Source organism: Schistocerca gregaria, chromosome 6 (assembly GCF_023897955.1).
Source record: "Schistocerca gregaria isolate iqSchGreg1 chromosome 6, iqSchGreg1.2, whole genome shotgun sequence".
NCBI classification, from domain to species: domain Eukaryota; kingdom Metazoa; phylum Arthropoda; class Insecta; order Orthoptera; family Acrididae; genus Schistocerca; species Schistocerca gregaria.
The window spans coordinates 350141061-350154812 of NC_064925.1; the positions used below are offsets into that span (position 1 = coordinate 350141061).

The 13752-nt window shown below is 41.5% G+C and overlaps 1 protein-coding gene across 1 annotated transcript; it reads right to left on the reverse strand.

Annotated features, from left to right (window-relative positions):
- Positions 1–7797: 7797 nt before the first annotated feature.
- On the reverse strand, positions 7798–8526 carry LOC126278880 (uncharacterized). The gene has a single exon (XM_049979155.1). It carries the CDS (start codon positions 8524–8526, stop codon positions 7798–7800), a length of 729 nt encoding a protein of 242 aa, XP_049835112.1.
- Between the last annotated feature and the right edge of the window lie 5226 nt (positions 8527–13752).

Here is a 13752-nt window from a genome sequence, read left to right on the forward strand (position 1 = left end):
CTACACTTCACACTCTGTGTGTTGACGTACAGAGAAAATGAAGGAATCGAACATAAGTAACACCTCTGTAGTAAGTAATGAAATTTATTTAGTGTATGTAACTGAGTTGCTACATGCAATAAAGGATAAGCAATGTGTGTAGAGAGAAAAATGTTTGCATCATATGAAAAAGTGTTAGACAGCAATTCACGAGGTCCCTCGCCTTATCCCTCGCCAGAGCGTAGCATTGTATATCCACAGAACATTCCATTGATTACTCTGCCACGGAAATCTCACCCTCGACTAAATCCTTCCGCGATGCAGTTATTAATTAATCGGTGGAAATATGTTTAGCACAAGATCATATTAACCATGATAGCGGCTTTCAACTGTATTAGGCAAGGGACCAGGTTATTCAACAATTTCTTCAGAAAGAAAACTAATTATGACCAGTTAAATTACGACCTACTTTATATCAACTGACAAATGCAAATATGTAAGAGTAAACTCTTTTTCCTGCTGCTGGTAATGGGGATGAAGAGGCTAATCAGAGTAGATGGAAATAGATCATACTTTTCAAATCACGTATGAGCATGCTGGTGGACGCTGATTTTCATTCCCTCTTATGGCATTGTGTACAGTTGGTTATAGAACCACAATTTGCCAGTAGAGGGGTCTTATGATTGTGTAGACGACCACAGATATGTATTTAAATAGTTATTAACAGTTACACTGTTGACGGTGAAACGATTACTTCTCATATATTCGCTAGGTGCCGTCCTACTATCCATCAGAGGATGGGGACGGATGAAAAAATTTAGACATCTAAACTCATCGGTCTCTTATTCACCCCCCATGCGCAGAACAGAATCTGTGTAGCCTTCTGTATGTGTATGGAGTATATCCTACTGGCAAGGATGGGCACGTTATCTAAATGTGTTCATATCGTTTACGTGTGCCGGGACTTGGGTATCAGCACGGTATTCACCTCGTGGGGTGTGTGAGACAGCCTGAAAACTACATCCATACTGGCTGCCGAACCAGTCCTCGTCGAATCCGCCATTCGGATCCGATCCGGGTCAGGCTTGCTCACCCGTGTCCCGCATATTGCTGGTTAAAGTGTTTGGCTATACAGGTGGGTCGAAAGGTCTAGCGCTTTCCAGAATATTTCGATGTGATTTATGTAAGCCTCGGAATAAAGGGTTTTACAATATTTTTCTGCACACTATGCTGAAAGCGGGATTATCGTCTGACTCGGTAGCTCATTTTTTTCCCTACCATGCACACTGTATTGCTGATATGTTAGTGACTTTCCTTGCTGTTGTTTAAAAGATTATCGCACACGAACACCAACATACACCATCGCTTCCACGGTGTATCTCAGGGGGACTGTCAATACTCAAGAGCAGGACGGGAATGATTATTCGAAGCCAAAACGTCTGGCAAACGTGAGCTGCAAACTGTATACCTTAAGATCTATGAGCACTTCTTCATCCTAGATACTGTGAAACAAATCTCTTATACAGGACGTTCTCGGCCTTTTCTTTTGGGAGGGGGTAGTATGGACCGAAAACGGGAAACGGCTCTAAAATGCACACCCTTTAGAGTTACGAACACTCTTTCAGTAGATGTCTTTCACAGTAGCAAAGATGAACAAATGCTTATAGCTCTTAAGTGATGCACTTTAGATCAGATGTTAACTGGGCGTCCTTTTGTATCACCTCTCGAAGCCAGGAAAGCAAACGGCTTTCTGTAGCACTGCTTTGTTTCACAGCATCTAAGATGGAGGTGTGATCATAGCTCTTGAGGAGTGCGTTTCGGGTCTCATGTTTGCTGGACGGTTTTGATTCGAATATTCGTTCCTGTTGTATTCCTGAATGTTGACCGTTCTTCCTGGGACAAGCTGCATAAATGAGGTCGTGCAGTCTTTGCCATGTAATCCACGCTGGCTACTGTAAACGCCATACGCAGTTTCCGATGTCTGTAAGAAGACGATGGGACCGCCTTTTCATAATTCATCACAGTGGTTTGTGGTCGGAGCTACTTGGTCTGGATTGTTATTAGCAGAAGAGCAAACTAGTGAAACAAAATTTCTCAGAGCTGTGACTTACGTTACAAAAAGCGGCACAGTGAGCAGAAAATAAGCACAGTCACAAAATAATAAACCCTGGAGATATCATCCAGTTCCCTTCAACATCATCTCTGACCTTCATAGTAGTGTCAGTTTGGTGGGGAGGAGATTCCAACGGTTCCTTCAAGCACGACATAACGACTTGAAACCACTCATTGGCTAGTTGATCTCGTAGAACTATAACATTTCAGATATGATTTTTACGTTCCAGTTAATTTTCCAAAGCGTTCTAGAAATTTTCCGTCAGAGAAAGGTCAGTTGAAAGTAAAGGGCTAGTTGTGGTGTGATAGCGGGTTACGTACACATCAGAAAAGAAACGTACGATGTTTTTCAAAATATGGGAACACTAAGGACCTACCACGCTGCAGAAAATCCATTGGGATTCAAGAAAGTTTCCAGTAGTCTCGGAATGGATAATGGATAAATACAGGCTCTGGATGTGTTTCGAAGGAATTATTACTCCCCCAAAATCGCAGAGGTCTCACGTAGCGATGATGGAGGCTGATGGAGATGACGCACCTTTGTCTCCGAAATAGACAACAGGAACTCAATAATATTGAGATTTGGTGGCCAGGACAGAAGCGACAATTCATCCTTGTGTTCCCAAAACCCTTACTGGAGGATATATGCCTTGTGACCAAGAGACCTGGAATACAGTATCTCCATTGAAGGACAACCATTGTACCACGGGATGGGCTTAATCATCCGAAAGGGTCACATAGTAGTTGGTGGCAGCACAGTCTTGCGGAGTAATAGTGAAGCGTGGGACTAATATCACGACGTGAGTGCCAAAATTATCAAAGAACCCCCGCCATGGTTCACTCGTGGGTCATAAAATATTACGGGCAGTGACACTGCTGTAATTCCGGCTGCTATTCGTTGCTTCTGACGTTTCCTTTGAGTTGTTTTTGTGATGTCCTGATTCACAAGTACTATATTCAATTGTATAGTGATTTTTCGTAACTCTTGTCCTGTTATTTCTCAGCTCAATCCTCTTCAGAACTCGCCCGTCTCCATGACATGACGCACAATTTCGTCCGCGTTTTGGTGGCCTACCTAATGATGTCCTTGCGCTAGCTGGTCTAAGCCTCCGATTCGGTGCCTCTTGAAACACAGACGTCGGCTGTCTGGGTTACGGAGGCGCCCGCCGTACGAGCGGCAACAATTTTCCCTATTTCGAATTCACTTATCTCCGATATAACCCACTCGCAACTAAACAGAACACTGTTGTGACCACAACTGACACCAGCACCGTGTTGGGGACGTTTCACAGCTGACACTCGTGTACAAAGAGAGTCTCTATCGCCAGGGACGCTCACTGAGATCGGTCCCATTGTCAGCACTATAGGCCAAAGCAAGAACAGCAGCTCCGCTGCCTACACTGCCTCTACACCTGGAATATGTCGGCAGTGTTTTACAGTGAGCGAGTGAGCTGCCACTCGTGGTCAGATACAACAGCACCACCTGGAAGCCTGCCTAGCATCAGCCTTTGCGTTCAAGCATGCATTACTCACGATGTTTCCATATTTGTCTCCAGTCCAGTAAATTGCACCTGGACACAGTAAGGCTTCCCCAAAGATAATTACCGTATGACTGAAATGTGGTACTTCTATTATAGAAAGACTGAATGCCAGCAGAAACACACTTCTGAGACCCAAGATTCTGGACTATTTCAAAGAAGCAACTTTGTTGTTGCTGGAAGATTGGTAGGTGTGGCTAACAAAGGGTCTATTGCATCCCCCCTTAAGTTCAGAGTGGGGGTAAATGAACAAAGTTGCAAGGGAGCCGCGAGAACAGACGACGAGTGAGTGAGGATAATGAACGAAGAATCAAGGAGGGAGGAGTCAGAGGAAGACTCAGATAATCAGCGGGATGATTGTTGAGTGAGGTATGAGGCTCAGCGAAAGCAATCAGTTAGAGAGCAGTTGGAATGAGTGGCATTTTTTAATGAAATTGATCATTCAGGCATCATACTAACTGATATGTGTGCTATTTTACACAAACAATTCTCACTTGTGCTGCTGGAGGCATTTCAGATTAATAAAAAGTGTAGTTAACAGACTATGAGTCGACTCCCTACATTCGTTCTGATGATCGCCACTTTGTCTATCATCTTTTCCATGCCTTGCAGAACAATTGGTCTTGTGGCCCGATGCTTGAATCTTTAAACATCCCCCTACATTTCCCTTTATAACCTCAGTTTCCCAATTTAACCTTGACTGCACCACACCAAGTAATCACTGCAAACGATAGACGCCGAATATGCGTGGACAGTCATACTGTGATGATCCTGGATGGTCTCCCCCTGGAGACAGATTATGCTGCAATTGCGAAGTTAAACTGCCCTGGGCGTCTCCTCAAAGCCACTGGATTTGAAATATGAAGACTAAATGCTGTCAACAAGACACACACGACACTACAGGAAATATACACATCTTGCAGACATTTCACGTACCGCTTCCACCTCGCTGCAATATCTACTCCTTCCTACCCACCTATTAGTCGAAAATATGCCAACTACTGAATTGTTTCAGTCACCAGGCAAATCGGCTATGCTGTTATATTTGTATTTTTGATCTATGACTGATAATAATAATTAACACAAGTGTTTCATGTATTCTATTGCTGGACGGAGAACTGGACACTGAAAGGAAATTTACTGGTTATATCTGGCTAAGCATCTCAGTTGGAAATGCGTCTCCATGGGAGAATAGCAGCCTGCATTGCTGCGAAAGGTGGATATACACTGTACTAGTGCCGACATTGTGCATGCTCTGTTGCCTGTGTCTATGTGCCTGTGGTTCTGTCAGTGTGATCATGTGATGTATCTGACCCCAGGAATGTGTCAATAAAGTTTCCCCTTCCTGGGACAATGAATTCACGGTGTTCGTATTTCAATTTCCAGGAGTGTAGATCGAAAAAAGGAAGACCGTCGCTTATAGCATCGTTGTATTTAGAGAAAGCTCTTAATAATGTTGGTTGAAGTACACTGAAATTTCAACGTTAGTAAGGATGGAGTAAAGGGGGTGTAACGTTATATGTAACTTTAGCAGAAACGAAATAGCAGTTATAAGAGTCTAAGGACATGAAAGGGTGGTTGTACTTAAAAAGGAAGCGAAACAATATTACACTGAGGATTCAGTAAAGGAAGCCGAAGAGAAATTTTGATAGTGTATTAAAGTTCACGAGCAAGAAATAAAAACTTCAAGGTCAGTAGAAGAACCTTGTAATTCCGTCACAGACAGGAAAGGACTTGGAAGATTACCTGAAGGGAACGGGTAGTGCTCAGAAAAGAGGATGTAAGACAAACATCAACAAAAGTAACTAGGCGCGCAGTCCGGAACCGTGCGACTGCTACGGTCGCAGGTTCGAATCCTGCCTCGGGCTTGGATGTGTGTGGTGTCCTTAGGTTAGTTAGGTTTAAGTAGTTCTAAGTTCTAGGGGACTGATGACCACAGCAGTTGAGTCCCATAGTGCTCAGAGCCATTTGAACCATTTTTGAACAAAAGTAAAACAAAGCCAATAAGGTGTATTTGTATTAAACTGGATGATGTAGAGAGAAACTTACTAAAAATTGAGACCTGAATACCAGTATATGAGTTTTTCAATCTGATTAACGTCTAGACATCTTCTGTGAAAGTATTTGGCTAAAGTGTAATCTTGTAATGAAATGGAGTAATAAAGAATACATACAAGAGGAGAGAGGCATCAAGGGATTATCAGTTTAATGTTGGAGGGAAGCGCGGAGGGTAAAAATCGTAGAGGGAGACCGAGGCATGAATACACTAAACAGATTCAGAAGGATGTAGGTTGCATTATTTACTCGGAGATGAAGAGGCTTGCACAGGATTGAGTAGCATGGAGAGCTGCATGAAACCAGTCTCTGGACTGAAGACTACAACAACAACAACGACAACAGGAGGAGGAGGAGAATAAAAGCTTTTGAAATATGGCTGGATAGCTAATGATGAACTACAGAGTCGGATTTAAAGCATAACTTGACTAAAACAAGGAGTCGGTTGATACGGGACGTCCTGAGGAACCAGGGTATCATCAATCTGGCTATGACAGAAAGAGGTTCAAATGGGTAGAGGTTTTAGTTGTTCTGCAGAGTCGGAGACACTTACAGTGTGTTAACTGTAAGACGGCCGAGTTCCGTGGGGAGTGCAGGGAGAAGAGGAAGCAAGCATTGGCTGGCGAGGGAGAGGATCCGCTGGAGGAGGGGGGGGGGGGGGGTGCAAGGCTCCTACCAGTTGCAGTGCTGGCACTACAAATTGCGCGTCATGCTTATACGAAAGCAGACGAAAGGCTTGAAAGTAAAACTCGCTTTAAATGTTGTTCGTAAACGAACCTGAAATCGTCATGTACATTAAAATCTATAAATATAAAAATGAATGTATGTTTGTATGTTTGTCTACTATGCGCTCACAAACCATTCATCCGATTGCAATGGAACTTCGGTGAGCTGTTCTCCGAACGCCTGAAAAGATTAATGGACAATGTTTTAATTGTTTGGTCATTGTAGCATGCGTAGCGCAATTGATTACCACTGATCGTAGTTTTTTTTTCATTTTATTTCATTCCTCGCAATGTTAAACTACTAATTATAAAATTTAAATATACTTAAACAGGTGATATTGTATAACGTAACTGTCAATCTCTATATATAAAAATGATTGTATGTATGTCTGTCTGCCCTCTGTGCGTTTCCAAACCATTCACCCGATTGCGATGAAATTTTGGTGCTTTGTTCTCCGTACGCCCACGAAGGTTCCTAGCCGAAAAAAAGAAATAAGACACATTCTTGACGAGATATGACGTCATAAACCATGAGATGCCACCTCGGGAAAATACCCAGATTTATGCATCCATTATTTGAGAATGAGAGCACTTAGCGACTAGCAACAAACGTTACATACAAACTCAAACCTTTACGAAAATTTTTCTCGCTGACACCCTCCACAAAATAATGAAAGGAAAAATGGTTGCCGCTTACTACATTTTCTCAGTACATACCGTAAATCTGCCGTAGTAGGCATGACGTTTTAATGTATTATTTCGTTATTATTAACTCTAATCGCAACATATTTCGCATACAGTATCCACATATATCACTAAATGCGCCGGCTAATCTATATCTCTTTACGACATGTAATTCAGGAGATATGACGTGGTAAACATCGAAAAAGTGCTGCGTTCGCTATGACGTTTTGTTCTATTATTTCTTCACTACCAACACTATTCGCAACAAATTTCGCAAACGTGTTAAAAAAGTATGTAAAACCACAGGCGTATTCCTAAGAAACGTTGTACCAAAATTTTTAATCAATCGGTCGACAATTTCCGAGATTTCTTCCATTGCGAAGCACGGGCGTACAGCTAGTGTTTGATAAATATCTTAACTGCAGCAATGAAGTACGCTTATCGCAAGGAAAGGAAACAGACTGAAACAGAAATAAAATTTGGAACGCAATGAATGGCAGATTGTTTTTCGTATTTATTAGAGATGTCATACATTTGTAGAAACATTTAAAGCCATGTGGTCCACCGCTTTCACTGTTACTATTTTCCGTTTCTGTGTTTGATTAAAATAGAACAGAAATACAATTTACAACAAACTAATAGGAGATTGTTTTTGTTATTTATTCAAGCTGTGATCTTTTGTAAAAACATTTCACGCCATGTGATCAATCGCTTTCACTGTCACTGTCTTCCGCTTGTGTGTCTGAGTCTTCCTCACTTACGTCTGATGTGGCTGTGTTAATGATAATTTCGTCCACAGCAATTTCGAGGACACCATCAAGTACCCAATATTCTTCTTCTGCTTCTTTAACTTTCCTGCAATATCCCTTCCAAATATTGGCAGTAACCGACTGGAAAGCTGCGTCTACAAGATGCAGCATGTTTGTGGCAGCCAAGTCCCCTGATATGCTGTGATCTCTTACATGCCTTTTTATCTTCGCCCATGCTAATTCTATTGCGTTTAAGTCGCAGTTGTAAGGTGGCGAGCGAAGGACCTGGTGGCCTTTGTTTTCAGCCAACAGGTTTACAGCAAAAGACTTCTCAGCTGGCTTATTCGCTCGTACTTTTCCATACAGCTCGTCCTTCCTCATACTCTCATCACAGGGGATATTTTTGGGTCGAAGCCACTCCAGCATTCGCACTTTCGTGTAAAACTTCGTTGGAGTTTTCTCTGTTTGCCTGTTATGGTAAGGAGCGTTATCCATAACTATTACTGAATTAGGCGGGAGATTACGCAGTACCTTCTCTCCGAACAACTTTTCAAAGTATGCCGAATTCATCTGACCGTGATAATCGTCCTTTGTCGACTTTGCCCAGAACGTAAGTTGCCCTTCCTTGACGAACGCATTCTTGGATCCGACACTTGCACCTATCAGTCTTCTCGATGAGATCATTACTTCGATTTCTTCACTTCTTTTCCTAAGTTAAAAGGGAGAGAAAGATTTATAAGAAAATGCCTTCTCACTACATGCATTTTTTTGAATTTGGAAATGTTCTGTAATATGAATGTGTTTCGAAATCATACAGTAACCAGTGGTGTTCCCATAAAAAGCAATACGGTAGCAAGGAAAAATGAAATATAAGGTAATTAGGACGAAATAGGGGACTCCTTCAAAGTGATCGCGAACAAAATTTCCGAAATGGAAACTCACCTTTTCTTGCCAGGCGTTTGTGGTGATACGCCAGGATGATTCTTGGAAAACTGTTTGAATCTTCCAATGCTACGCATGCTTTGTTCTGTGTATGTAGCAGCTCTCACTGAAGATTTGTAAATGGGGTGAAGCAATTTTTTCTGCTCCCTTTCCCTTTCGCAGCATTCAATCACACGCAATATAATTTTGCGAGCATCGCTACGTAATACTGGTTTCCGTCTAACCATAGGCCTACCGGAAGGGGTTGTTGGCGACTCCCCAGATGGGCCAGCAACTGCCTCTTCACTCATTGTGATAATGTTTAGCACAACTGCACAATAAAAGCACGCGAAACAGTACAGCACAAAACAATAACGAAGCCGACGACAATGGCTACCTTGTACTACACAGTCAGCTACATAATGTTGGCAGCAGTCGAAACTGCGTGCCTACCGAGGCTTACCGACGTTTACCGACTCTACCGATTCAGGGCTAGGGAGAGGTCTGCCATCTAAAAGATTACATGCTTTTTTTGTACACAGGGCATACTAGCTTGGGGAGATGCATCAAAACAGTCTTCGGACAGAACACAACTACATTTAAGCAAGTTGATAGGACTCACGCTAAAGTTACTTTAAAAAAGATTCTTTTACTAATTTGTATTTGTATCGGTTGGGCAGATTACATTAAACACATTTGTAAGAGTAATTTAATCAACAAAACTCAATAAAATGTTATTCGTGTTTTCTATTTAATCCTGCCTCTTACGATATACCAAAAGTATCAGATAAAACCGTCACAATTCGCTACAGCTCATCTGGTGAGGGGCAAGAAAATGCATGCAACCTATCACTTGAAGATGTTGCTTCATTTACTTTCACAAGCAAGTATTATATACCTGCCAAGCGATTGTTAGTTTTATAATACTTTATTAATACAATATTCGTACAGTAAAATATGTCCGCTGTTCAGTTTACGTTTTAAATGCAATATTTAAATAATACAACATGGAGTCAACTCTTTTTTAATCACAGCGAGTTTCGGTAGTACGAAGGAATCACTAAGTGCATGAAGTCTATCCGCTCCGCGTTTCTGTTTTGCTGGACGGTAGAGTTGACGTCAATGTTGAGGAAGTTCAAATGGTTCAAATGGCTCTGAGCACTATGGGACTCAACATCTTAGGTCATAAGTCCCCTAGAACTTAGAACTACTTAAACCTAACTAACCTAAGTACATCACACACACCCATACCCGAGGCAGGATTCGAACCTGCGACCGTAGCAGCCCCGCGGTTCCGGGCTGCAGCGCCAGAACCGCACGGCCACCACGCCCGGCTGTTGAGGAAGTACTTGGTTTCCATGTTGTAAGTGGGCCAGCCGCCCTCAACCATGGAGTCGTGCACGGCGGTAGGATTTCTGCGAGCAACAGAAAAAAAGGTTATTGCATTTGACTTAACCAGATTGAAGCATACAGATATAGGATATCTCTACCTTATGATTGGCGGTCTTGGAACAGATCTAAAAAATAAATAAAGTAAGAGAGAGCAAAGGAGTGAGAACTATGGAAAGTGAGGAGAAAGATGTTGACAGAATACAGGTATTTCCTGCGCCATATGTTTCTAGTTTCCGATGTTACTTCTGAAAAGAAGAGTTAAAACATTTAAGTTAACAGCCAATATTTTTCTAGAACAATGTTACTCGACATAATTTTTATTCTTCACCTGACAGGGTGTGGAGTAGTAACGTATTTAACCTGTGGTTCAGTTTCGGTAAATATAATTCTTTATTTATTCAGTGATAATACGAACAGAGATTTTTGTTGAAAACAGTTTGATGTCCACCGACCAGGGGACATTGACACATTCGGAAGAATTCTGACGGTTAATCTGTGGAAAATAGAAAAGTTACTCTTTGTTCTTTTTCCCCTAGTCTGTGACTGCTATGAGAAATGACAAATTTCTGCCAAACGGTGTAGTTCTGTATAATTAAAGGGATCAGCAGTTCAGCGCAGTAAAGTACATATATTGAATAGACAAAAAACAATATATTGAAGATATAGGATACAGGAGTCTGGGGCATGTCACATTAGTTGATGACATTGCATTTCATCGCCAGCATTATTGTAACTTTAGAAAACTCGACGGCAGTTGTATTACGTTTTCGGTTACTGGGTTACATTTTTCTTCTTAGTAAGGCCGATGAAGACGTTTAAACGTCAACGTTGTGCTTTGTTAAGGAATGTAGAGACCGTATTAGTTATTATTGTTGCAGTGCGAATGAATTCCAGGAAAGGGAGTTTTGTGGAGTCATACTGAATAATTTCGTGCTTTTATGGTAGTCTTACTAGAAAAGTAACCAAGTAGCCAACTTCACTGTCAATGGCAGGAATGTTTGGCTTCCACTTTTGAGACTTCCTACCGTGCTAACACGATATATTCCTGCCGGTTTCTGGCACAATGGATCGTAATTTATATTTTCCATTTGACTGCAGAACATATTTTTAACTTTCTGTTTGATGAATTTATACTATACATTTATTAGTTAATTTGCAATTGCTGCCTCACATACATTCACTAAGGAGGTCTGTATTTCTTTGGCGTTGATGTATGAAATGTATGGTACTGCAATTCAGTAGTTTTGTTCACACAGAATTCTGCCAATCCGGGCCTAGCATCGTTTCAGCCTGACTTTAAGTTGGAGTCTCTTTCTTCCCTTTTACCCGAGGTCGTTCAACATCGAAAACGAACACCACGCTTCAGAATATTTCATCACAGACAATAAATAACTAAGTAAAGATAATGCAGTTGGAAAATTACTATCAAGGCAATGGAAAATTCTGAACGGAGTAACGGCAGTGTTACGAAAGGGACAGATAGCTACTCGCCATATAGAGGAGATGATGCGTCACAGACGGATAGAGCATAGAGCATAGAGGGCCACCTTAGTAACCAGAGACATGGTTTTTGAGTGTGAGTTGTGATTATGTGAACACGTGGGGATTTTGTACTTTAGAAGAATGTCTTTTGGCCGAAAGCTCAAATATATAGCAGTCTTTATACTGAGCCTGTCTGCGACTCAACATTTGCTACTGCAATAATAAATTCGATCGCAGATAGATCAGCTTATGTCCAATTGACATCTGTAAAAAAAAAGGCAGTCACAGAAGTTGGACTGACTGTCATAGGAACAAGGAACGTATCTGCAGAGAAACCTTGTGTAACTAAAGAAACACTTCAGTTTATTCCGAAAGAAGAAAGTAAACAAATGTTTAGGTATTGACAGGAATACAACAATATTATATCCTAAGGATGAAACAAATCGAATGTGGGAGGAAATAGGCTGCAGGAATCGTCAGTCTTTTTATCGTGTTACTATATGCTACATATTCATTGAAATACATTAAATAAGTTCATGATGTTCAAAATGAAGAACCACCTTTAGTATATCTGTAAGAAGCTTCGCAAGGGGTTAAGCACATCTGAAGATGGCAGCTACTTGCCGAAACCATCAACGTGAATAATTCTTGTATTTCTAAACGATCGTGACGTAATAAATTGTTATACAAACATTTACAAAGGTCACGTGATACCAGTTGTAAATTGGTTAATGATTTTAAAAAAATATTCTCTAAATATAGTTTAAACCTGGTGCTTAAATATGTATTTTCTCGCGTTCGGAACAATCGTGTCCACTAATTGCAGAATTAACATTTAGTTTGTACCGCTAGAAATATCTTTGCCTGTTAGTACGCCAAACATAAACTTCTCGTATTGGTGATGTATTCTTTTGTACCTACCATTTGAGATCGGCCTGTAAGTCCGAAATTGGTTAGTAACGTAATAAAGCACATAGTTAATTAACCAACCACGCAGGTAGCAACATGAAACTGACCTTTAACGTCCCTTATAGTTCGCCGAGACTCAACAACAGCGTCGTATCTGCTGTTGTGGCCACGTGAATTACTGACATGTACGTTATGTTGACAGTCAGGCCCTACAGTTTACCTAAGCTAAGAGAATGCCGTAGTCTGTTACACATAGACTGCTATTGAGCCACCAGTTTACTACGTTCTTACTGCATGGTAACGCCATAGGTAGTCTGCAGAAGTTATCCTTTGTGTCAGCAAACACTCACAGGTACTTGGCGAAGTTTGTCCAGAGCTTGAGGACCGTGGTGCGCACCTTCTGCTCGTCAGAGTCTGGGTCCAGGTTTTGGTCGGCCTTACGCCAGATGGAGTCGAGGTCGGCAGTGTGCGCGGCACTTGTGGAATAAGAATTTCCTTTTTTATATTTCATCGCTTTTATAGTCTTGAGGAGAAAGTGCTCGGCTGTATGTATATAGCTAAACAATGCCTTCTTCGGCCTTCAGGAGCGATATCCTTTCACATCAAAAGTAATCTACGCCCACCTGTTAACAGGTGAGCGATGCCTACTCTTCTCTAAAATACACATGAAAGATTCTATTCACTCCTCGCTCGAAACTAATGTCGGGGTCTATACAGGGCGTACATAAAGTCGGGGAACGCTTCAATTACTTATTGCACAAGAACTAAACACTGTCAGATGTCATACATATTGCATTTTGAAGCCAAACTCTGAAAGTTTTTTTTTACAAACATTCTGTATGACAACCACGAGTGAACCAGCAGATGTCAATACGGTAATCGAATTCTCGCCATATCCGTCCTAGCATGGCATCGTCGACTCTAACAGTCGCTTCCCGTTTTTGCTCTCGGAGCTCTGCTAAATCACGTGGTAGAGGCGGTACATACACCAGATCTTTAATGTGCCCCACAGATAAAAGTCGTACGGAATGAGCTCTGATGTTTTTGTCGATATCAAACACACAAAAAGCTCGCTCCGCATCTGAACTCGCCATGGTTGCGACTAGCGCTGACTATCGGCAAATTACAAAACTATGCTGTGGTGCTATACATGAAAAAAAATTCTGGGTTTCTCTACAAAATGACACATGTATGATATCTGTACAG